The sequence below is a fragment of the Oryzias latipes genome, chromosome 15 (assembly GCF_002234675.1).
Source record: "Oryzias latipes chromosome 15, ASM223467v1".
Taxonomy (NCBI): Eukaryota; Metazoa; Chordata; class Actinopteri; order Beloniformes; family Adrianichthyidae; genus Oryzias; species Oryzias latipes.
In genome coordinates, this window is record NC_019873.2 from 25,847,948 (window position 1) to 25,874,509 (window position 26,562).

At 39.2% G+C, this 26,562-nt stretch overlaps 1 protein-coding gene across 39 annotated transcripts in view; it reads left to right on the forward strand.

Moving 5' to 3' along the window:
* nrxn1 (neurexin 1) overlaps positions 1–26,562 on the forward strand; it is a 261,829-nt gene that overhangs the window by 228,107 nt on the left and 7,160 nt on the right. For 28 of the 39 annotated variants that reach the window (XM_023963299.1, XM_023963319.1, XM_023963309.1 and 25 more), the window contains one exon: positions 11,591–11,678. In XM_023963299.1, coding sequence (XP_023819067.1) covers positions 11,591–11,678 — 88 coding nt within the window. The remainder of the gene's footprint in view (positions 1–11,590; positions 11,679–26,562) is intronic. The other 11 variants (XM_023963303.1, XM_023963311.1, XM_023963324.1 and 8 more) reach the window with 1 other exon arrangement.

A 26,562-nucleotide genomic window follows, 5' to 3' on the forward strand; every position in this document is an offset into this window, starting at 1 on the left:
TTCATAATTTTAGGAAACCTCTAAATTGCCCCTATAGCTGTGTGCATGTGAGTGTGGTTGTGTAGCCCTGCATTAGACTGACAATGCTAGCTGGGTCGGTTCCAGCAACCCCGTGACCTCTGAAGGGATTCAGTGGGTCCCCGAGATGTGTGGACTTTCAGAATAAAATGCACAGCAGATATACTTTGATTGCATTTATCTTAACGCCTACAACTTCAAAAACACGTCCTGCATATCAGACTTTTTATCCTCACGTACCTGAATGAAGTTTAAAAATAATCTGAAGGAAATTTTTCATTTTGCTCTGCAATCTTTACGGAATACTATTGGCATTGTTTTGCATTGTTACTGCTTGACAGGCTGTAGCTGAATGGAAAATAACAGAAATGTACCAGTTTTTAAAAAACATTTTGTGTCATCACTGCATTAGGAATTGTTTATCACTTTAGTAAAGAGTGTTGGGTTTCATCTTACAAAAAGCTAGTTATCCTGTTTCCAAATCAGTGCTCGGCAACCAAAAGAGGCATCAGGCACAGCAAAATCAAAGGTAACTAATGAGGCAAACGGCAGCGCACATTAACAGGCCAAAAGATTAATCACCAAAGGTACAGTCATCTTATATCATTTACAATATGAGACCAAATTACCCCACAGTTGTTTCGTTTTAGTGCCGAGCCCTGCACAGTTGTTGTGTTTTCAATTATTCAAGGGAAAAAAAAAAACATGCTCGGGATAAGATTTCTCCTGCATTGCAGATGTGTGGGATTGACCAACATACTGCTACAAATCCTAACCTCCCCCCACCCAAAATAACAGCAATCCAACATCTCAGCTAACTGACAGCTGAGTTGGGTAGTTTGAACCTTTACGATGTTCATTACCTTTTTGTGTTCTTGCTTAAACAAAATGGGCCAGATGGAAAATTCAGATGAAGAGAAGTCATTCCTTCAAAGCATGAAACGTTTTTTTCTCTGCTGCTCGAGTCCGTCCTGCTGACCTCCTCACCTCGTTCCTGAATCGAGGTGTCATTTGAGGTGATCCTGGGGTGTGCTGCCCCAGACCCACTGCATGGTTTGGTGCCCACCCGGTGCTGACAGATGGCAAAGGTAGGAACTGAGTAGACCTCCGGTGCCCCCAGGCCTGTGGTGTTCACCCCTTGCGACAGACCATATCAATCATCTCAGCGTCACCAGAGACCACTACAGAGATGCTTTCCAAAGTGCATGTAGGGTCCATGTGATTGGCCGGTCCTTTTCACCTTGGCAGTAGTGCGCACAGACAGGATGCTGGTGTGTGACACCAAACGAGCTGGGACTGTTGATTCTGTCAGGATGAGGAGAACGATACAAGAAAGAGGTAATGTTCCTGCAGCTGTTTTGTAAATATTTTCAGACAGCTTTATGCTGTGATTCATGCATTCATATAACACACTGTTGGCTCCCAGGACATTTGCTGTTGGGATTTTTTGAAATACAATAGAGTCTTAAGTGCTGAACATAAGATTCAATTTGTCCAACAGTGGTTTTCTCCCACCTGCAACATTTAGTGATGAGCTGGTTTATACACTGCATTCATGAACAGGAGCTGTTTGCCAGCAGCTCGCTGAGCTGTGCTGAGCTCTCTCCATTTTTAAAAATAATTTTCTCAAGGGCTTAGAAAGTGAAATCCACATACTGGCGTGTGATTCCAAAAGTGTCTTTATGCTTGCAGCACGACCAGCTCAGAAACAGTTTATTTATTTATTTTTGTTTTTTCTGCTTGTCAGCAAGATTACAAGACGAGCGGTTCCTTTTCCTTTTGTTTAGGTTCACTGCATTTGGTAGAAAACAAGAAATATGAATGCAGTCTGTCACTAAGCACCTTATGTTGGTTAACCGCAGTAATCATTGAAAGATAAGAGTAATGAGAACTACAAAATGAATGTAGGTTAGTCCAATTCCTACCATTTATAAATGCCAGGAGATGGTGTCTGATTTTATCGATTTAAGTTGATCCGAAAAAGAAAAAAAAAAACTTCTCCGACATGGAAGGTTTATCTGTTTTTCACTTAATGTCAAAAATAAAAATGAAATGTTGACAATTAATCAAAGTATTAACACCTAAACCTGTTTGAGAAGATTAAAAAAATTAAATTGAAAGTGTTTGAGTTTTGTTTGATATGAAAATGATTTAGGCTCGGCTTTGTAGAGCTGTGGTCTCCAACCTCTGGACTTTGGACTGGAACCGGTCCATGGGACAGTTAGTACCGGGCCACCAAAAAAACATGACCTAAATTTTTTCCATTTTCTCTATAATCCGATTCTGGAAAACGTTTTTGGAAGTATTTTGGAAAACTACTGGAGTCTCTCCACCACTTTGACATTTTTGTGACCAAGCGGTCACATGTCAAAATTCTCTCTCACTTCTTTCTTAAAGCGACTACGCAGACTGCTTAATTGAAACTTTCAAGCTAGCAAAGTTAACAAAAAACCAACGCATTTGGAAAGTTTCTTTTTCCAGAAAAGAGCCAGTGAGGAAACAGAAGAAGAGCCGTTGACTTCAAAATAAATGAAAGCTTCATTTAACAGACAAAAACCAGGAGTCTTTACTCCAAATATGGAATTGTTGTGACAGTTTTTGTGACATACCAAAAAAACAATAATAATAATGCATATATACTGTAACCGGCTGTCTAATGTAATCAGGATGCTGCTAAAAAGTTGCTCAATGGGTGGATTCACCTTTATTATTATTATATTTTTGAAAATCCCAGATTTATTAAAATATATTATTTGTTATTCCATTTATTCGTCACACCCTAAAAGTCAGACAAGGCTGAAGTTGGCGTCTGATTTTTTGGCTTCCACTTTGACAGTTATGGGCTAAGGGAAAATCTCTTTCACACTTTAATGGTTCCTACATTTTACACGTTGTGAATCGGGAGCAGACGAAAACATTTAGGTTTCGGATGTAGATAATACTCTGGGTGGGCCACAAGCGAGCTCTGAGCAACAAGGACAGGAAGGGGGGGTGGGGTTGCCCTCCTCCAATGGTCCCGCCAACAACTTAAAGGGAAATTTCTAGTGATGTAAAGCTGCTCTGCAGAAACTATGTCCAGTTTTTTTTTTTTTTTGTATTGCTTAGAAACAGCATAATCATAGTTAAAAGACCACTGGGTACACATTGAAAATAGATCAGAAGACGAGAAGAGTGGAACTTTAAAGTCTTAAAAACTGTCATAGTGAAGGACAAAAGTCTGGGTGTGATGATGTTCTGTTTGAGCTCCGTTCGACCTGGTCTGTGGTTGTAGGGCAACGCTGCCCTCCCTCCTTGCTCATGTCATGTTTACACTTGGGAATAAGGCCTGCATACATGCATCTCAGCAATGATGGCATCTGTGTTAGGATGACAAATTTGTACCTGTCACCTCAAGAAGGACTGGGACTACATGTCAAGATGCAAGTAAAGTCAGGAAGACAGTGATTTGTGGCCAGGCTTAACATGTTTTTCTCTCTTCCCTTTTTGTTCACAGCACATGCTCGGGTTTTGTATATTTTTAGTTAGAGTTGCAGAGAAAGGAACGTAAGCGTAAAGAATGACACTGTCTTTGTGGATTGAGCCATACTTTTTCTTCAGAATGACAAATATTTTGTCTGCATTAGGCTAGTAAGCATTTATGATTATAGTCCTTTCTGTGGTATTTGTTGTGCCTTTTTAATTGAGCAGATTTTGTTTATCATAAAAGTGGAAATGCATGGATAAGGGAGAGACCAAGCCGAACATGCTACAAGCATCCATGGGGTTGTGTATCTTCTCTTGCAGGAGCGAGAAGGAAGGGGAGGGAGAGAGAGTGAGACGGGAGGGGGGGCGTAGGCGGTAGATGCAAGCAGATAGTGCATTATGAATATCATGCTCTGATTTTTAACATTTAGAGCATGTAGCTAACAAAATTCATTCACCCTTGTCTTGTGCAATGTGCTAGAAGCACCAAAACCATGTCACAGCACTCACTGTGCACTGTGGGGGGAACACAAGCACTCTTCCATATTGTGTGCACATTATTTATACATCCCCAGTAATAAATAATTAGCTCTGGGCTAAATCTGAAATCAAAATATCTGCTGCTCATCATACGCTGAGCAGAATGGCTTGGGTTGTCTGGGTGGATGCATTAGGCAGCACATCCACATGGCTCACTCTGACTAAGTTATGGACAGATTGACAGTGTGACGCAGGCGCTGACTGGGAAATGGACTTGATCCTTCCTCCTACGCCGTCCAAGCTCTCAGAGAAAAGTCTTCACTGAACATAGTGTATTGTGCAGTTATTTCGCTGTGCAATTACCTCAAATCTGCATCATTTTCCGAAGTACTCCTTCAAATGCATTTTACAAGTTAAAAAAAAAAGTTAGTTGTTGCACAAGCAAAATCCTTTTTATTCCTCTTAGTCTTTTCAACAGCGAGAAATTTAGAGGTTATTCTGAAAGCAACCCTTCAAGTTTTAGTCATGCATCCACTGGTCTTTTTCCAAAAAGCTTTATAGATCTTTATTTCCTGTTCCTTCTACATGCTAGGGGAATGCACATTTCCTGCAGAAACTTTGCCTTCACGACATCTGCTGTTAGTTTACCAGGTAGGAAGCAGTCTAACAGCTCCTTGTTAGACCGTCTGGGGTGCAGCGACGTAAGCCCTCAGAAAGATGTATTGCAAGACAGAAACATACTGGTACCAGGGGAGGAGATAGAGAGCCTCAGAGCACTTTTTTTTTTTTAAATGACACTGTGATACTCAGCCTGAGGTCAACTCTGCCACAGCTGCTTCATTTTATATAAAGCAAAGCCTTTTCTCCCAAGAAAGACTGTGTCATATAACCATAAAGTACAAACACCTGTCCATTATGTCGCATGGGCCGCATATGCTCATAAAGTCATAACTCATGAATATTTACAATGCAAGAATGTCCCTTTTAATAAAGGAATCCTCTGGTGAGCCATAGAACACACTCCTATGACGTTGTTGCGGTTGTGCTTTATTATGCATCTTTAGTCGTTACCACTGTGAAAAGATTTGGATGTAGGAACTGAATTAGTTTGTTTTAAGAAAAACCTCAAATACAAGCATTCAGTGTGGTCGTGTTATCGCTTTTACATTAGATTTGTGCAAGACACTTGTGCATGGCCCATTAAATGGCAAGAAATGTTACACATCTTTTTCAGAAAAAATAATCAAATTCAAATGAATTTTATTTATATAGCACCTTTCATGTAAAAAAGAGCTCAAGTTGCTATAATCCTCTAATGCAGTTTGTAGCATCTCTGTAGCATCAGAACCATCATTTACTAGGGAGAAAAAAAATAATTTTACTGTGATCTGTTCTCCAGAGCATAACCTGTCTGGCCAAAAGAAACGCCTTGTCTAAAAACTTTTAGAAGGGGTTGATTTTTGATGGCGATGCCAGAGTTCTGCATTGTTCTCTCATTGCAGTTCAGCGGTACACTTTGATACAGCCATATTATATATAATAATTGGGCCTTATGCTTTTTAATCCACTTTCCCATTTTTAGCATGATCCAGATAGGAAGTAAAACAATCAGAATGAATAAAACTGTCTAAAAATCCTGGTCAGTGAAAGTCATTTCACTGCAAAAGCTGAATCTTAAGAAAGTTAAAAGAGTCATGTTTTCAAAAAATGTCTTATTTTCTTCCTTGCAATTTTATGTTATTTATTGTTTTTATCAATAGCAAAATAATGATAATGATAATGTCGTATTGACATTTCTGATACAGACGTTTGATCTCTATTGATACACTTTGCTTATATCTTGAGTACATCTAAATCAGTGATCAAATAATAAAAAAAAAAAACCTCAGTTTCATGTTAGCAGCGATCAACAGCAGAATTCAACAAAATAATAATGTCATGGGTTAAACATGATGTGCTTCTACAAATGCCTCCATGCTGGATGTCCACCTCACTGTGGTGTTGAAACCGGTTGTGGCATCTTATTGTTTTACAGCTTTACGAGCCCGTATCTGTATCCACACTGTGCTGACAGCTTGGCAGGCCAGCAGTATGAAGAGTGTGGGCGAAGGCCAGGCAATACTCTGAGCTGAACTCAGTCTAAGAGGCCCACACGCCTTCATTATTCAGTTGGAATTTATTGAGCATCTGGGACTAAATTATTCATCAGCATCGACCTAGTTCCAGGGTGCTAAGTTAGATACTTGGATGTCATGAGCCTTTTGGATGAGAGCTGCTGCAGTGTACTTGCTGCCGTAGCTGAAGACTTTGAGCATGTATGGGTGGTGTCAGCCAGCGTTTGGTTATTATAGACGGTGGTTTTGTAAAACAGCGCCTTTAACTTTGTTCCTGTGTGTGAAAGAGGCAGGCATTTTTCATCCCATGTTTAACTGTGAACCCAAATTCACTGCCTCGCTCTGCCTCTCTCGCTGGCTTACTAATGATGTGTTGTTGCAACACTGAGGCTTAGGACAACAAACTCCTCCCAATTAGTCTGTTGTGCACACTGCAACTCTGGTCAGATATGGGCCCTCGCAGGCTGCTATCAGTGCAAATAGGTGTCAGCATGAGAAATAATGGCACATCTTCTGAGCAGGAACAAACTGATCCCTCTGCTTTTTGGGGTTAATGGCAGTTTGTGTGTGGGCAAAAATAGGAGTGCAGTTTGTTAGCTCTAGTGTTAGCTTATACCTAAGTGTTGATGTGCGTGAGTAAGTAAAGTACAGATGTAGTTTTGAATACAATGACATTTGTGCTTAATCCAGTTTTATGACATTTGTGAAGATTTTTAAAGATCCAAAACTAACTGAAATATTTACATATCGGCAAATTATTTGGGGTGTAGCAATTCATTTTAACAGCAATTAGATTCATATCATAATTTGTGGCTGACGATTCATAGTCGATATTGGTTCATTTCGTCCTAGAATGGATTTAGGACATCTTTAGCCAAAACTTCCACCAGTTTGACTCAGACATATACCTGGATACTGAACTGTGCAGGTGAAGTTTTCCAGATTCCTTGTATTTCTTGCAAGGTAATCAAGAGTTATTTAAAAATGTGTACAAACAAGTAAACAATCATTAATGGCTAATCCGTTCACATTTTAGTCTCTTAAAGTTCATCCCACTGCTGTTTTTCTCATCAAAATAAATGGAGTATTCTAACAACTGTATGGTCACATGTCTTTGCAGAATGCACAGTGTTTCGACACATTGGACTGTAGGGACGGCTTGATCGTTTTCTGCTGTGATGCACTTAGTGGTTTTTTGGTAAAGTAAAATAAACCTACCATAACTCAATCCAAATGGCAACTTTCATTATCAATATAATGGATTTAGTTCATTTTTTTGATTATTTTAAAATGGTATAAGTTAATACGATTTACATCTGTGGGAATATAAATTTACCAATTGATTAAGTTAATTACACCCCTAAAATCTGCTATTATTATTATTATTATTAGTAGTAGTAGTAGTAGTAGTAGTAGTAGTAGTAGTAGTAGTAGTAGTAGTAGTAGTAGTAGTAGTAGTAGTAGTGGTTTGGAAGGTTTTTAACGGTTTTAAAATGTATATATAACGTATGTCCTCCTGACCACTAGCAATGCAAATGTGTCCTCTATAGAGGACATTTCGAAATCTGAATATCTTCCAACCACTGCATATTACTGAATTAACTCCTTTTGGTAACAGAGGGGCTTTTCAATGATACCCAAATGTAAAGGGGTAGGGCTTTGGGAATTGTAGCTTTTAATGGATTTAAAAACATTTTAATTGGACTTTTTTTTTCCTGTTATTCAGGAGGAGAGGAACAAAACATTTTCCTTACCTTCTAGAAAGGCATTTAACATTGGTGGCATATTGTTTTTTTTTTTAAATACTAATTATATTTATTTTCTCATCTGCCTTTCGTGTCTTTGTTGCCTTTTGTCATTTTATGCCAGTTTTTAATTTATGTTATTTTTTTCCAATTAAAATTTTTTCCTTTTATTTTATCTTTTTTTGTCTCTACTTGGTATCCTCATGGCATTGTAAGGTACAATAATAAAAAGATCATGTGTTTATTCATGATTTATCAATTCAATGTACTGTTATACATATTTTTTTTTCATTTCAAATAAACAGATTTTTCTGAAATGCAAGATGTGCAAGAAATTTAACAAACAACCCTAAAATAAATATAGAAATGAGTTATTTTCATTCAGAAAATTTAGTGTTCAAAAAAGGATTTGCCAAACATGTAAAAGTATGGTAGGTTTTTGTCTTTACTGCTCCTGGTTAGCTGTGTAAGGAGGAAGATATTTTATTTAAATAAGTGCTTATATTGGGGTGGAGAGACGGCCTCCCGAAGTGAAAAAATACACAAAAGCAGGAGAAAAGGAAAAGCGTTCTCAGTGGAATACATTACCAGGACAGCAGAGGCATGCTTCAGATAAACCTTTCAGATGCCTTCAGTGTCCTCCTGACTTTCAGCCCGTCTCCAAAGAGACGTGCTGTGTGCCAGAGAGCATTCATCAAATTAGACCAGAGAGAAAACAATGTGAGGCTGAACGGCTCTCCGTGGAGACGTGCAGACAGGTTATCACAGGGAAGGTGTCTCTAGCTCCTGAGCACAGGGGCAGCAACACAGCATCCCCCCAACTACAGAGGCTCCTTCCTGCTTCTGTGCCCACAGTCCAGCATTAAGAGAAGAACATATACATTCAGGGACAAATGTAGTGCATTGTAAAGCTGTCACCTCCGTATAGTAGCTATTACGGCTAGCGATGGACATGGGAAGGTGGCAGAGTATTGGTTGGGAGCAGATGAATGCTTGTTGAGTTGTAGATAACCGGGTATCCAGCCGAATGAGACCGCTGACTCAGCCGTAGCGAGTGCTCAGCGTGGTTCTGCCGTGATATCTCATTATAGAGAACCATTATCAATCCTCAGAGATCGAAAACCAGCATGAGAGTACTAAAGAAGGCATCAGCCTCCCTTTGGCTGAGTCAGGCTGGATATTCCTGGTTCACATCCTCTTTGATGGTTCAATCAGTGAGAGCCAAGGTCAGTCAATACCTTCATTGCTCTAATACATTTACCTACATTGACTTTAATTTGTTTCTTTTTAAATAAAACCAACAAATGGAGAACCCCGCAGAATTTAAAACAGCATCAGCTTCAAGCCTTTTGGCTTTTTTTTTCTTTTGGTTTTACCACTGAAATTTCTCAAAGGCGTCAACTCTCTGCTGCACAGAACAGAGGCAGATAAATGAGCTGTGCTATAGTGCTGTAGTACAGTTAGATTAATGATGCTTTTCAGACCCAGAGTCTTTGCTTTAAGTGGCTTTATAGAGTGAACTACAGGTGGATTGTGTTTATCAACGCATTTATTGGGGCATCTTTTCTGACTGTTCACTTCAGAAAGCTCCCTTTCTTTCAAAGTCTTTCCTAAATCCGTTTAGATAAGGACTCCTCTAGTAATGGAATCGCCAGAACCACCACAGTGTCAAGATGATCAAATAGGTACCTGGTGTTTTTTTGGGGATTTCCCTTTAAAAATAACAGGATTGCAAATATTTTACTCTCTTTTTTGGGATCTCAGGCCAAGCCAGCCGTCCCTTTTCATCAGTGTGGCTGAATTGCATAGTAAGCCCCGCACATGGGCCACATTAAATTGTCATGGATAAAGAAGAAGCCAAGCTCTGGGCGAGGACACCATGAATTGATAATGTTATTAGTTTTCCAGCAGGTCACAACCACCTCAAATCCTACAAGATTCAGGATGGTGGACATAAGAATTACTAATATTTATTTGGAATATTTCCTCTTTCCACACAATAATTTATTTATAGATATATGGCTAAACATACAGAGAAAGTTTTTTGTCTTTACAGAATTAGTTCTTAAATAAACAGATTTTTTTTATACATACAAAAGCTTTATTTTTTGTGCCTTTATTTACAAAGCGTGATAGAACAAATGTAAACCTGTATAAAGATAGAAGCAAATATGAACACCTCTGCTTATTTTATCCTATTGAAAACAAACCTCCATCCAGTACACCCACACAACACTCCTCCCTCATCCAAACTCACAAATAAATATGAAAGATAGAGTTTAAGATAAGGAGAGCAGGGATGGGAGAAAGGGAATAAAAGTGGTAAGGTGGGACAATGAGAGAAGTGGTATTGATTCCTTGATTCCCTTACCTCTGCCAGGGAGTGGAGAGTGTCAAGATCTCCTGCCAGGAAAAACAAATCACAAGGCAGAAGTGATGGATGTGGCACTCCAGGATCCGGCAGTTTTGCCATCTGGATGGCCGACACTGTATATCAGCCTCATGCACGGCAAATTAAATTTACATTTGGATGGCTTCCCTGGGCCTCTCGCTTCACAGATGCAACAAAAACAGCCCTCCACCACAGCAAACTTAATAGGTTTGATCTATCATTTCCAGGTCTATTATGTAAAGTGTATTTTGGCCCATGTTTATAATGTCCAAATGATGTTACAGTAAAAATCAAATTGCATTAGCTCCAGCCAAATGAATGTTCAACTAAATGACATCATCTTTAATTTCCCAAAGATCAGTCTATGCTAACTTAACTTAAAGATGTTTTGATGCAACATTATCGAAGCAAAAGGACAAATTCAATAACAGCATCCTCATTTTTTGCGCTGGTGCATGCCATCCCCTTTTTCCTGTAAATTATATCACTCACCACACGCACAAGAATGAATATGAAATGGAAGTATCATCAAGTACCCTTTTGCGGGTTAAATTAAAAAAAAAAAGTTGGGCAGATGTTGTACATTAATAGAAGCAGCTTGCTCTGCCTAGCAAAAGTCCGTAACGAAAATTCTAACCTGGCCCTGAAGAGGCTGCCAAGCTTAAATGAAATGACCTTTAACGCAGAGCTGATCAAAAGCCCTGAGGCAAGACTATAAAAGAACAGTGCGGTGTAATGTTTTACAGTTGCTTTTTTTAGGGTTTTGTTTGCCCTTTTCCATTTTCAAAAGTTGGGAAATGTATTCTGCTTGACAGGTGAGGAAATGCCCTGAAAAAGGTGGGAAACAGATTTGCTTTTAAGTGGATTTGGCAACACAACAGTGATATTTGTTCACTTTGATTTCTCCTTTTGCAAAACAAACATTTCTTTTATAGGAAAGAATAAAAACATGAAAGAAAGACTCTACTGTGTGGTACCATTTTCCCCCGGTTTTTATGGTTAGTTGTCTTCTAAATGTCAGCACCGTTTCATGATGGCTCTTAACAGTCCCTTCAAGGATTTTGCAAGACAACAAATTGAGCATGTGAGTTGGCAATTGTGCCGTGAACTTCAGCCTCCACTGTTTCTCAATCAGATCTCATTTCTGTAAGGATGTCTTTGCCTGGAAAGCAGTGCAGCAGCTGTTGCTGTGCCAGGCAGCGTGTGGCCGTGTTGACAGATGAATCCAGCAGCCAGACAGTGTAGCCGTCGTGATTTTTATGCCATCTGCCTCAATCTCCTTAACCCAGCCCTCTGGAAATGCCACTATTGGAAGTTTTGAGAGACTTTTTTTTTTCTTCATTGATTTAATGTTCCACTGTGCTTCTCTTTCTCTGCAGACAACTGACGACTTTCTGGTGGCTTCAGCTGAGTGCCCAAGTGATGATGAGGACATTGATCCCTGTGAGCCGAGCTCAGGTGGGTTAGGTTAGTCATCTCTTTTTTTTATTCTACTTCTCTCTACATGTGTGTCTTCAGGTCACATCATTCATCCCAACCAAGACACTGCAGGCTGATGAATAGTATTAAAATGAACACTTTAAAGTTGCAATTAAAGGGAGCCACATTAGTTAGTAGTTGTGTATTTTGCATGAGTGAATCAAGATCCTACGTCTAAACGGCTGTTTGTTATTTTATTTCTGTTCAATTGCTGAAAAGACTCATAATCTTGATGATAATGACTGTCTAGCTTCCACACCCACCAGACTTTAGTCCACTCTGAAGTGAGATTTTTGCATGAAACCATATGCTTCCTAATGACCCACTCTGATGAAAATCACATTTTTGGTGTTTTTAACATGTTCATGTGACTTTTTTTCTGATGATTGAGGACATATATAAAGATTTAAGTTCAAGGTTGCATGTCTGAATTTTTCTTTATTCAAATATTTTTGAATCAGGAGCAGAGATGAAAAATGAGATGATTTGTGATGTAGAAAATAAAAAAACGCTGGGCGGCCACAAGCTCTATTCGAATGAATCCACTATTAGATGCAGTCTTTGTTTTTTGTTAGGTTAGGGGTGTTAAACCAGCGGAAGAGCATGTAAACATATCTCTCAGCAATGGGGATGAGAAGAGGGGTGCAAATGGTCCTACCTCAACTCATAGGCGAATTTCTAATGAACTTTTGCTATTTTGCAGAAACTATGTCCTAAAAAGTGACACAGATCTTTTTCATTTTGGCTAAAAATGACCTCACCATAAATAAAACTGGGAACGCTTTTAAAATAGACCAAAAGATAGTCAGAGTGGGTCTTTTGGTGTTTTGTATGCAATAAATTAGGTAGAATCTTTGTATTAGATCGTTTTAATATTTTACTGCTTTTCAAATCGTTTGTCTTCATTAACTTATAGACATGTACATTTGCTGTGACCCCCTTGACAAGTGATTTGGATTTGAGTATTATTGAAGTCCTACAACAGGAACTGATATGTTCACCTGTTTCCTGTCTAGTTTGCAAAAGCTTCACATAAATTCTCTAGAAGAGTATAATTAAGATAAATGTTGGGTTTTATCTTCTTAAAGAAAAACCTTGAGGCTCCAGTTGTTTACAATCAAAATAATATATGACATAAAAATGGAAAACAATGCTAATTATTGTTTCCTCCAAAACATTTGAGAAATACAGCCTCTGCTTTTAATGTGCACAACTCTGAGAAACCACCAATAGATGAATCACTTCTTATCCCACCCATGGCTGCCTATTTGGTCAACTATAGTATCTGCCTATTAAGCGAGAGGTTCTCAGATGTATTCTAAATTGATGAGATGCAGACAGAACAATTAAGTCCAAACTCAAGACTCCACCTTGTCTGAATGTGTTATTGATTATCATGTGGTATTAAACCACTAAATTAATGTCTACCCCGCAGCAATGACTAACAGCTTCCTGTTCCTCTGGCCTTCTACTAGAAAGAACACTCTTTTTCATCAGTTTTCATGTTTATCTTAGAAATGGTTTAGATGTAGCTTCAATGCTACACATTCAGGAACTATACAGCGTGATGAAAGGCCTTCTTTTAATGTAAATGTAGGAAAACCATAATTTTATGATGGATTTGCATTGGTAGCTGACATTCGAAAAACCTTCCACAAGGGCATCAGATGCAAAACTATGGGATGCTTTGGGATATACCCTCCCAGTGCACTGTTATCCCACCACCACCTGACACCAGAGCTGCAGGCTCCCAGGGCGGCAGCTGTCTAACAATATATCCTGATTAATATACACATTCAGAATGATTCACACGCTCTGCTAAGCACTCAACCAGACAAGGCTGCTGTGCAGGAAGGACTAGATACAATGTCACCCATAAAGCTCTGCTCACTTACATTACCACTGAGCCAACACCTTTTCTTAGGAGGAGCGCATTCTCAACATCTCTGCCCAAATTAACCTTGCACTTACACATGTTTATGTATTCAATATCTGAAGAGGTGAGCTCTGAAACAGACTGTTATGGTAACGATCTGTGATCCAAGGCCAACTCCACATTATTCTGTTTCTCATTGGAGTCTTGCCCCCTGGCGTTTCCTATCAGCCACTGTACGACACGAATTGGTAAACTTACTTATTGCCAAGCTTTATTACCCTTACTTCCGGAAAGCATTGAAAACCAGCTGCACCGGCAGAGCTTATCGTCCTTCAGGACTCAGATTAGATCGCTGTGCCAAATTGAATCCTCTCCTCCAGTTCAGGAAACCACGGTGGAATACACAGGCTCACAATGCTGCAAAACATCTGATTTGTATTGGTGAGATGGTTTAGGAGTGTTTTAAATGTTGGTAGCCAAGCCTTGACAGCTGAATTTCATCCATGCAGGAAAGAAACAGACCAAAAGGTCCCTAATGTGTTAAACTAGTTAAAGCAAAATAGTTCAACAAAAAGAGAAGAAAAAACTATGATGAAAAACACAAGCAGAAACAGACAAATAGACTTCACAAAAGTTTTGTGGTTCTATATGTACTCTATATTTATTCTGCCATTGAAAGACTAGAAAAAAATGCATTAATTTTTTTCTTCATGAAAAAAAAAGTAGTTCGCAAACATTCAACTGAAAAAATATATAAATTTAGATGTAGGAGCGTGAAAACGGGTCTGGGAAAGGAGAAGCAAGATCACGACCGGCACCAATTTTCCAGCACTAACCTCAGCTTCCATGGTAAAAGTTAATGGAATGGGTTGCTGCTGAGCTCCACGAGGTCAGGATGAACGGATGTCTCTTACTTAGCTGCTTCATTGTATTAGCGTCATGCATGCTGTTGATTGGGGCAGCTCCTGCATGCTGATCCATTTCCAAGGTTACATGGTTATAACCTGGAAATGGCTTTGTTTTACATCATCTTACCGTTGATGCCGTTCTCCATACAAGTCAAACAAGTCAGCAGTTTTGATGAAAGGTATCCCTTGATTGGAAGAGAAGAATATCAATTATGTTTATACATCAAAAAGCTGATTTTCCTTTTATTTATTTTTTTAAGTACATTCTTGACTTTGAACTTTGATTCAAATGTGTCACTTCCATGTTTTTTTTATATTTTACTTGTTTTCAGTAATATATCATCTTTGCATTTAGTAGAGGCAATAAAATCATAACCTCTTAACACATATGTATTTTCTAACACAGTAAGCTAGTTGATTTAACAAAAAAAAAAATTCTATTTGAATGCTTTTGTTGGCCGTAATGTAAAGGTAGCTGGTCGACCTCTGATTGGAGGACCGCAGGTTCAATTTTCCCCTCGCCTCCCCGTGTGTTGAAGTGTCCTTGGGCAAGACACTCAACCCCACATTGCTCCTGATAGTTGAAGGTTGGGGCCAGGGTTAGTCAGTGGAGCTAATGTGTGTTCATCTGAGGGAATGGAACAGTAACTGTAAAGCACATTTGGCTCTAAAGCAAGGTGGAATACTGCCATAAAAGTGTGCGCCATTTACCATGGTGCATACTAAAGATCTTGAAGCGGCAACCTTGCTTACAGTCTTAATGTGTAAGGATGTTTACCAGTCTCTAAGCTAGCTGTATGTAGCATCACACCTTTTGAAATCCTGTTTAAGTAAAATGTCATAAACATTTGACATTTTTTTTCAAAATGCAATAAAAAATAGCAATCATAGGTCATAAAATGTTGCTAAGTAAAATGTTTCGTTTTGTTTTATTGTGTATTTCTGGAAAAATTGAGCTGGTCAAAAATATTCTAGGGTCCGTGATTAATTTTTTCTCATTAATGTTACTCATACAGTTCATGTGATCAACATGTCAGCTGATTCCGACAGAGAAAAAAGCAGTTCTTATTAGCTGTGCACCGATATGCAACACATTACTAAGGTAAAATGTTGCGTAACAGCACAAAGCTGCATTTTCCTGATTCAGCTGGGATTACGTAAATTGCGCACACGGTTGAAGAGTTACGGTAGTCGAAAGAATGACGACACTGAAGCTTAAGACCTGCTGTTAAAGGATTAAAAAAAAACCTGAGCAGCCAGTCAGTATTTAAACTGTACTTTAAATATTCCAGAGAGCAGAATTTATTATTTGACTGAGAAAACCCACTTTTAAATCCTTGGGTTGAATTAGCATCATGCCCCAAAAAGCATAGAACATTTGACTAAACAGAACAAAGATACAGATTGTTGTATAAGAAATTCCATTATTTTTAAACGATTCTCTGCACTGCATCATTGCAAATCACAAAAACCTTATTCTGTTACAAAAAAGAAAAACTGTCTTGAAGGAATAAATAGTTGTGTTGCAAATACTTGTGAACATACTTCATAGTGAAGCAGTGGAACATTCCGCAGCCTAAGGTTTCTGCTCTGATCCTATGACTGTCAAATCATCGCCTCTCTTGTATTTTTACTTATTTCACACTGAATTCGAAGAAGTAGAACCTTGTTATCTAATATAGATTAGCATTCACCAGTGGACGTCTCCTTTATGGGCTTCCACTTTTTATTAATACATTCTCATTAATTCTGTGTGCATCACAGAAACTCAGCTGTAATGTATATTACTGTCAGCAGCTGAAACAGGTGGATTTCATGAAAAGAAAAAAAAGTACATTTACATATACACACACAAATATGTATATATATATATATAAATAAAAGAATAAAAAGGTCTTTGCAGGTCAGGACGGTCCTTCACTGTTGTCTAGATGATCAGTTTTTCTGAGCACTTAAGATTTTCTGAGACACAAACTAACAGTTTTACCAAGACTGTAAGTAAAGGTTAACTTCTGCATTCCCATATTATTTACTAATGCTTTCATCTCAGGTTCACTCAGCCTGTTGTGTGAATTGCTCAAAGGCAGGTTAAGGTTAATCATCCTCGGTTTCCTCCTCTCCCTCTGCTCTCTCATCATTTTCTATCCTTAAGCATTCTACTGTGACATTAAAAGCTACTAATGTGTTTGACATTTGTTTTAATAGATTTAATTTATGGCGGTGGAAACAAAACGCTGAATAAACCAGTGAATCAAACAGCAATAAGGCAAATACTCAATTTAATCTTATGGCAATGACTGGAATGAACTCAACCAAGAGGACAAAATGATTAAGTAAATCATTGTTATAAAAGTTGTGGTTAAATTAATGAAACATTGAAAAGCAATATAAAGAGTATATATATATAATTTAAAGAGGTCATTGCTCAAATTTAATAGGTTATTTAATGATACCCAGCTGGAACTTGAACTTAACCATTTAATTTATGAACATGCCGTGAACATGCTTACTCACGCTGTCAGCAGAGGTGAATCAATTCAATAAAAGCTGTTTAAATGAGATATATGCACATGGCACTCATCACAGCGGAGCACCACACGTTTCTTTTGTTTGTGTTCAAATTTTACTTCATTTTTAGGAAATTGTTCTATTTTGGTTTTTCCTACACTTCTTCTCAGAGGATTAAGCTATCCAAGTCTTATTTTAACGAAGAGTGTTCTGAGAGAAAACAGGATTTCACACTTACTGTCAGTCTTTCTCTTTACTGATCCCACCACACTTTATATTTTTCATTTATTCTTTTTTTTTTCCTACCACTCATCTTTTTGGTGCGGTGACATTGATGCTAACACAATGTGTCTGTTTATGAGTCCTAAGTAGGGCATGAAAGACTTTGCTTAACCAAGTAAAGTAAAGCAGCCCAGTGAGCAGCTGCAGCTCAGGAAGTGGAGTGGTTGTCTTTCAAATGGACGTTGCTGGCTCATCACCAAATCCCAGAGTGCACGTCAAAGTGTCAAAGTGGGAAAGGACGCTGACCCGCAAAATGCATACCCCACCCCAGTGTGTTCCTTCCCAGGAAGTCACCTGGTATGAAAACATCTGACGAAGAAGGCGTTGCAAAAAGAATAGAAACCCTTTACAGTCATCCATCAATGTGGTTTGTTCTAGAAAAGCCTGGAAAACAGAGAATGTGTCAAACATAAAGTTGATAATTATGTTCTGGCAAATTGTCCATTGGCCTTATTGTAGGGCAGTTCTTATATTCTCAAAATCATAAGTGGGAGTCTTTGTCGCTGACGTTTTTGTCTGATGTCACATGCAAGTCTCTGCATTCTATTTAGAGCTACTTTGAAGTATCTGACTAAATGTTAGTCAAAGATTTAAATCAATATCTGTTCAATTTTAATTTCCCCTTTTATCATATCATCCTGCAACAATATGGGGGGTTGACCCGTACGGGGAGTTGTTTTGGGAACGCAGTTCTCGTGAGCTTTGTACAGTCACCTCAAAGCACAACATGAAAATGGAACGTACCATTGTTGTGCATGCAGTAAGTGTATCGTGAAATATTTTTAGGGATAATATAAATGACATGCACTTGCAGGGGATGCTGTCGCACAGCGCCCTTTATACTGCACTCCAGTTGTTAGTAAGGTGCTCACATTGGCCTCTTACAACTGTGTGCAATGCTGCACGGCCGTGCGCGTAACACACACGTGCTCGTAAGATGCTCACGCAAATTATGCTCCGATTGTCTAATTCTCTCATTTCTAACAGCTAGGCTGTGAGCAAGGGATGTGCAACGAGCATGCACTTATCACTGAAACAGCACTGATGGGTTTCCTGCACAGTCCACAGGATTAGGGGGGGTCAAAAAGAAAATAATCCCAGTGACCTGCCTGCATCTTGCCTTCTTCTTCTTCTTACTTACCTTTACCTGTTGCTGTAGTGTTCACTACGACCTGACACACAAAGAAAGAAATGTGCATGAACACTTAGCCTTACGAGCTCACAGACCGAGGTCACCTATCTGCCCTATGCAGGTTTTCCCATTTTTTGCCCACAGACAGCCTGTATCTACCCGTAAGGGCAGTTGTGACTAAACCCTAAATATTTAGCTTTTTCTATTCCTGACTCACGTTACCATAAATAATTAATTATATGTTGCAATCACTGTGTGCCAGTGTACCTGGAACCTAAGGAATTTAATCAAGAGAAAAACTCTGGACTTGAAAGGTCTGGTCCTTAAGTTAGATTCTTTAATCTTGCCTTCTTTAGAGGAAATCCCTCTGGGCAAGGGCTTATACTGCACAATACCTTTTAGTGGGCTAAATCAAACACCTTTTTAAAGATACTCCCTCCATTTTGTGCTCGCTCAGCTCTTGGCTCATCGTCGGCAAACGGCAGACACTTGAGACTCACAAAAGCTTGCTACCATGAGGCGTGCTGCCAATATGTCTCAAGTACAGGATGGTTTGCATCGCTTCTCGAGGACACTTAGATAATTAAAGAGGGAAGAGGGATTAAATAGATGTTTTGGCTCCGCTGTAGCTGATATACTGACCGGCCTCTAGACTGATCCCCTTCTATATGACAGCTCTGACAGCTTATGATTATGGCTGGATATGTGAAACGTAAAGATGGTATAACACTAATCTGGATGAATAGCAGTAATGTGTTTGAGCAAGCCATCTAAGCCTCGCTGATGTGGAAGCAACCCACAGCCACTGGCCTTAAACCCTCATCTATTCTCGACGCATCGCTCATGTTTATCAACTAATAACCAGGTTTGGAAAAGATGTAATAATTGAAACTAAAGATTGGCTAAAACACAAACTCAGCATCACCACAGTGATCCTTTATTTTTTTTTTAAAGCATCATTCTTTTCTAAAAATGTCCATTTTTAGCTAGTAGTACATCCATGATGAAAGATAAAAGCCATTCATTACTTTCTGAGTAGGCCTTGTTGCTTCATTACCTCTGAACAAGTATGGCACAAATCTGAAGCAATCTGTGGTCCAGACATCTGCCTGCCCCCCTCTGCTCAGTCACTTCCTTTATCCATGGCCCCTATCACGTATCTCACCCTGCTACAAATTACCAAACAAATGAACCCTCTCAGTGGAGACAAATGAGGAAAAAGAAAAAAAAGAAGTCTTTGAAGAAAATGATTTATTTAAATCCCGTATGACAGGGTGAAATCTGGGATCCCATTTCTTTTCTCGAGTGGCCAAAAAAAGAAATCAGGCAAGAAGCATGTGAGGCTTTTAAATGACATGTTTCTTAATATCTTTGCCTGGTGAGCTCATGTATTTATACTCAAGGATCCTGAAAGCAGGATACTATCAAATAAACCATTCAGCAAAAAAAACAGCTGGAGCCAAAGTGATGTCAGCAGCCACATCTTTGACTGGTTCATTGGCCTTTTAGTTTGGCCAGTGTTTCTTCTGTTACACTAACATTTATGTATGAAGGTCACACTTAGTATCATCTTTTCTGCTTTGTTTACAATTTTCCATTCTGCATCTCTTCTTCAACAACCTCCGCTAAAAGCAAAAGATTTACGACTGAATGACTGAAACATTAACTGCTGTCCTTGTAAATAAAACAGCAAGGACACTATGATGGCCTAGATGTGATACTGTAATTTAAGTCCTGCTATGGAATGAGACGAGGAGGAAAAACTTATTTTGGCAGCTTTTACACATCTGAAATCCTTCAAAGTTACACCCCCGTACCCCCACCGTTTTACTGGTGCACCCCTGCTATGCTGCCTTAAAGCCAGGCAGTACTTTAAGGTCATTTTCCCCATGTCTAATTTTACCCTTGGGTACGCTCGAGTAAAGCGTATGAGAGCAGCCATCATTTTAAACACTTGTTTCAGGCGCTATTTCTTTCTGAGTTTATGTGCTTTCATTCCAAGTTGATGGAGTGCTAATGAAAAGACAGGCAGATGCAATTTTCCTGACATCCCTATGAGCATCCATGAAGGCCTCGTGTCAGACAGAGCATTTTGCCTGAGCTCGGCTTGAGGGAGCGAAGCAGGGTGCACCTCTCGGGCTCATGGGTAACAAATGGGCTGCATCATGAGGAGCATCAGGGGATTTAGTGGACTATGGAAGATCCCATCAGGTGGCTATTTAACAGATATTGCTAAGCTAATGAGTCGTAATGAATGCTTATTATTTTAAAAGAAACATGGCTATGTCACTCTGCCTAAAGACAGTGCTGACCTTAGTTAAATTTTAAGATTATTTTGGTTATCAACTAATCCGCCCATTGTCACTATATGTATATACACACACACACACCCACCTATATATATATATAGGTGGGTGTGTGTGTGTATACATGGTTTTATGCTCTTTTTAAACTAATTATTGATTGATTTGATTTTTTGGTTTATTTCAAGCATTAAACAAACAATTAAATAAAACAAAACAAAAATTCCAAACACAAATATATCAAATCTGTTTTGGATATTAAGTAATACATTTGTTCAGGGCTGGAGCTACAGGCGAGCAGCTGCCCCTACAGCAAGAAGCTTTGCCCCTTTGCTTACCCCCAGTCATTATTGACAAAGGTTAAGAATTCATCAATCAAAGTTTTTAACTGAAGTTTGGAAGCCTTGAAATTATTTGCTTCAATAATAAAATGGCCATCCACTCTGCTGTTCTTATTTGCCACCCTTCTAATGTCTTCTGCCCCCCCTTCCGCCCTCCTATAAAATGCTCTAGCTCCGCCTCTACATTTGTAAAAAAAAAAAAAGAAAATGAATAAAGATTAAAAACAAGGTGATGCCATCTTCAAGACAGTGTACATACTCATAATTATATAGTTTTTTTGGCAGTTATGCACACAGTTTACGAAACTCACATTCATTCAATATAATGACTATCAAAGTCGAGTAGAGTTTATTTTGTTGCTTGAAAAGAAGTGGAAGTAGCAAATTTATATAATGTGTTTTTCTTTTATGTGCATATATTTTTTTTACTTAAATGACCAATCTTCCAACAATCAGAATTCAATAGAGTGTAACCCTTGTGCTATCCTAGGCACTTTAACTTTGAGGGTTTGTGCTTTTTAAAATAAATAAATCTGTTCTCTAAACATCCTCCGTGTCTTCAATGCAATGTAATGAGACACACACAGACAGAAATGTGAAGGTATCTGCTGTAAATCTAAGACGTAAATTAATAACAGGATATGATCGGCTAGTCAGTTAGCATGTAGCCTAATAGCCTTCGAATGTAAAGCGACTGACGACTAAAGTTAAGTCCTGAATATTATTATTCCTATTCGACCCTAAACTTCAATATCAGCTGTCTGTCAACCAACCAGCCAGTTGCCCAAATGCCGGCATACATCAAAGAGCTCTGCGGCGGCGCTAGTAGTAGCCTAGCAGGAGCTATCGTATGACAAAACAGCCTAGTTATGATAAATCTTTTGATATTTTTCTTACATTCATTGAGACAGTAAATAAGTAAAGTGATCAATAAAGTGATCATTTTTGTTTTTCATGTTCCCTTTTTGAACGAATATGGGTCACAGAGACACGGGAGTTACCACTGAAAGCGGCTTTTGCCGGCGTACAGAGCATATCCGCGTGAATGACTTATGACGTGAATAATTATTGCGTTCGAACGGATTAATTATTGCGTTCGCACGACATAATTATTGCGTTCGCACGAGTTAATCATTTCGAGTGAACGGAATAGTATTTTGAGGGAACGCAATAGTATCTTGTGGGAACGGAATAGTATTTCGTGCGAATCAGATAATAATCTGTGGGAACAAGATATTAATCTGTGGGAACAAGATATATTTTAATATCTTAATGTCAGGACACGGGCTCCGTAGTATTGGATCTCCAACATCACTAGTAAAGTTCTGTGTCAAAAAAAGTCTAGAGTGGGAGGAGCACTCGCAAAGTACATGATCACCTGACATGCCTGCACTAAGGCCGCTTTTCTTTTGCCAGTACAAAAAATTTCAATAAAAAAAAAAGAAAAAAACTGTGGTCACTTGATTGAGGGTTTAAAGTCTTTGTGTGATCGAAGCCTGTGGGGAGCCAATCAACAGGTCCAGGCAGAAGGAAATAACAAAGCCCACAGCCTGAGGTGTTAGATCAGACAAGCAAGAACAGTGCACTGTGGTGCTTTAGTCACGTGGCTCCTGCTGGATATAGTGAGTTGAGGCTGCTTCACTCTTGAACTCTTCCAACTTTCTAACCTCAGTGCAGGAGACGGCGATATTTCCTCCTGGCCTACGTCCCTTAGAAGGTAAAGGTGGTGACATACTGTAGCATGATGGCTCCCTCTGTGGCTGAGCATAAATGCTGTCAAGGAGGGTTCCCCACCAAATGTTAGTTTTCTCTTTTTTACTAAGGAGGACAGTAAAGGTGGTGGCACTGTGTCTTTACTTTCCGACACGTTTTTTTTAGTAAAGATTTCCTCGCACCAGAACTCCAACTTTAAATATTATGCCGCAACTTCCTCCAAAAGTGTAAATTGGACTTTAAATAGTAACTCAGCTATTGCAGGAGTTATGTTATATCCAAATTCATTCTAGCTATGCAAAATAGTCTTTTTTTGTTTTTTTTTCAAACCACTCACGGACAACCATTACACACTTTGTATACTTTTTTCAAACATACAGTAACATTTTCACACTTTTCCCTGATCTGATTATTTTTCTTTTTAATATCACAGCTTTTTAACAAACAGGTGACCTCTGTGAGAAAACATACTTGACTCTTGAAGTGGTTCATACATTTATTATGGTGCTAAAATCTCTGTCTCCACTTACTTTAACAGGAGTTTGTCATTTTATTGCAAAAAAGCTTACAATATAATTTCTCTATCAATCATGAGCACAGCTGATTCAAGTCATTCCCTGGTGTCTGGTGTTCCAGAAAATAGATTTTAAAGCTTTCAATCTCCAGAACTCAGCTGCATGGGTGCTAACTAAAACCAGGCTGTTTGCTTCTAAGATTATAAGATCACTCCATTGGCTCCCCATCTTCTTCAGTATTGATTTTAAGACACTTTAAATAGTTCTAAATTGCTTTATTTGTCTTGTGGGAGCTTATCTTTCTGGCCTTCTGGTAAAATATGAACCTTCACTGCTCCTGAGATCTTCTTGAAGCCGCTGGTTAACCATCCAATCAGTTAACACCAGAACTGACGGTGAAGTATCTTGTTGGAACGTTGATGCACATTTATGGATCAGCCTGCCAGAAGACCTGGGAGCCACGGAGACCAGGGATTTGTTTTTATCCCTTTAACAGCTGCGATTTAGCTCCAGTGTTCACATATCCAAACTCGTTGATAGTGGTTAGGGTTAGGGTTACGCAATTCCGGCAGATTCTGAAACTGAATAACTTTACGCTGATGTGTAAACTTCACAGTATAGGAAGTGTTTACGCAATCAACGTAAGTCAGCTGAGACTGACAAAGAGAAACTTTGGACTTTGCGCGCTATTATGGGTGCCGCTGCTCTCTACGTCAAAATCCTTTCGAAATACATTAATTACGTACACACTCAATGAGTTTTTCAAAGATTATGTGTTATTTAGGTGTCACAGCTACAGCTCTGGTGTTAAAAGGTTAAAGACAAGACTTAGCACCCATCTTTTTACATCAACTTTAATTAATCTTAACTCGTTTTGTTTTACTTTCACTCTGGACTAGAATTGAACTTTCTTGGTAATTTGATCCATTTTTAAGTTCTATTTTTATAATTTTAACAGCTTTTTAAGCATTTTATATTTAATAGTATTAAAAGTTTAGCTTGTTAGTTATACTATATTATAACTTTTTTTTTTTTACATTTTCTCAGTCTAGTGTTTAACATGTGACTCATTGCTATTTTGCGTCAATGGTTCTCCATAAATAAAGACCAACTTGACATGACTTATATCCAATACATCATCAACTTTTTATGACTCCAGAAGAATAGATTGCTAATATGAAAATAACTCACTGTACATGCTTGTACAATGGCTTGCCGAGGATGAGCCATGTCAAGCAGCAGCTTTCGTCCACGAGGCGAGGGCATTCTTCACACCTGTCTGCAAGGATAAGTGGGCTTGTCACAAGCAGAGCTAATCTGTTGCAACACTCAGTCACACTCAATCCCCTGGTGGAACTCTGCGCTTGTCCTTGAATGTCTGCTGGTGCTGACAGCATACTTGGGCCGATGATCAGTCTAACCGTAGTGGAAAACATGTCAATGAAGAGCAACTGCATCCCCTCTCCGACAGCTTTGAAGGCTTTTGCCCTTTACAGTTAGCACTTTAAATGCCCTTTAGCCTGGCATGAACAGCAGCTTCCCGTACAGATATCTGCACTGATGTTGTGAGTAATTAGACAGTAGCCGGGGTTGCATGGGCAGAATATCTTGATCGGATCAATGGTCGGGTAAAAATTCACCCGTGCACATGGGATCAGAAAACCTTTTTCCGATTAGAAGAAACGTTCCCATGGCTCACACTTTCGGTCGGAATGAATCATTTGGGCATGCGCAGTAGTGTTAAAAACTCCCGGATGAGGAAGTAGGTCACGTTCTAAACAAACAGCTGCCACAGACATTTATTTTATGCAGCAGCTCGGTAATATACGAGACGATCTTCCAAACGTGCTTTTATTAATGTCATGAATAGTATGAAGCGCCTGTTCGCTCATCGTTTTATTTAATCCGTGTGATCAGTGCTGGAAGAAGGGTTAGGACAGGCTATAAACACGGGCTAACAACATTAGCCTGATGGACACAAAATCCAGGACCATGAAACCCTGCAATCTGCATCTTGGCTGCACGTAAATGTCTGGGAATAACATCAGTCTTTATTTTGTCGGGACACAACTGGAAACACAAATCTACGTGATTGTTTGAACGATTCTAAGGACTGAGCGGCATTTATTTCTGCTTCCCCAAACTCGCTGCGTGAGCTGGCGGCTCTCCTGAGTCCTGCAGCCGCTAACCCAGAGCGGCGGGACGGCCCGCAGTCTGAATTCTCCCACACATAACAAAACAAAAAACGCACACGTAACAAAGCATCCTCCTCCCCTCAGACACGAAGTTATTAATCCAGCTGTTCTGCTCACTCGGGTGCCAGTGGACCGAGTGAGCATCGGGGGGCAAGCGCTCTTTCCAGTCATCTCCCTCGTGAGGTGTGTCAGAGAGGGGAGAGCCAGCGGGGCGAGAGCGGAGCGGCGCTTTTCACGGGGCGTCCGCAGAGCAGCTGGTCGGTCCCGTATGCGCTCCAAATCTTTATCTCAGCGAAACACCGTCTATGTGTGACGTAATCCAGAGCAGTAGTGACACACGATCGGAATGACCGTTTACATGCTCCACGATCGGATAAACGATCGGTATAACCCACCTATCTCGATCGGAAAGAAATTCTGATCCGAACGAGTCCGATCGGGGCAGAGTATTCCGAATGGCGCGTTTACATGACGCATTTTCTTTCCGATCAGGCGTTCTTTCCGATTACTTTTACCCATGTAAACACGGCTACTGATGTGCAGCTGGAAACAAAGATAAATAAACTGTCACTCCAAAAAAAAATAAAAACGCTGTGTTATTCTTACACTTAAAAGAAACATAGGAAGGAAAACATAAAAAAGGATGTTATAAGAATAAATAATTCTCCATTATAATCCGCATAGCACTTAGAATATGAACAAGATGTGCTAATATATTGATGAAAATAATGCTAACTTAGCACAAACGCTCATAACAGCTTTTTATGATACCTATACATTATCACATTTTATCTGCTTTCAGTTTAGATAATAATAAAAATTTGTTCAGCATGATGGAGGAAAAAACTCAGGAGCTCCCTTCTTTGCTCATACTGTTGGAGGTTACTGAATGAAAACGGGGAAATAAGCAATACGCCGGCATAAATACAGCATAAATGCTTCAAGATGTTTCCTTTTTTGTCTCTTTCCGTGTAGGCCTGGCATTTTGTGCCTTAAAAATCTTTTCTGGAGAAGATTCTCACTTTAATGGGAACATTGTAGCAGTCTTAAAGATCAATGCCGTGGCATAATTATGACATTGTGTTGTTCAATCTGTTTT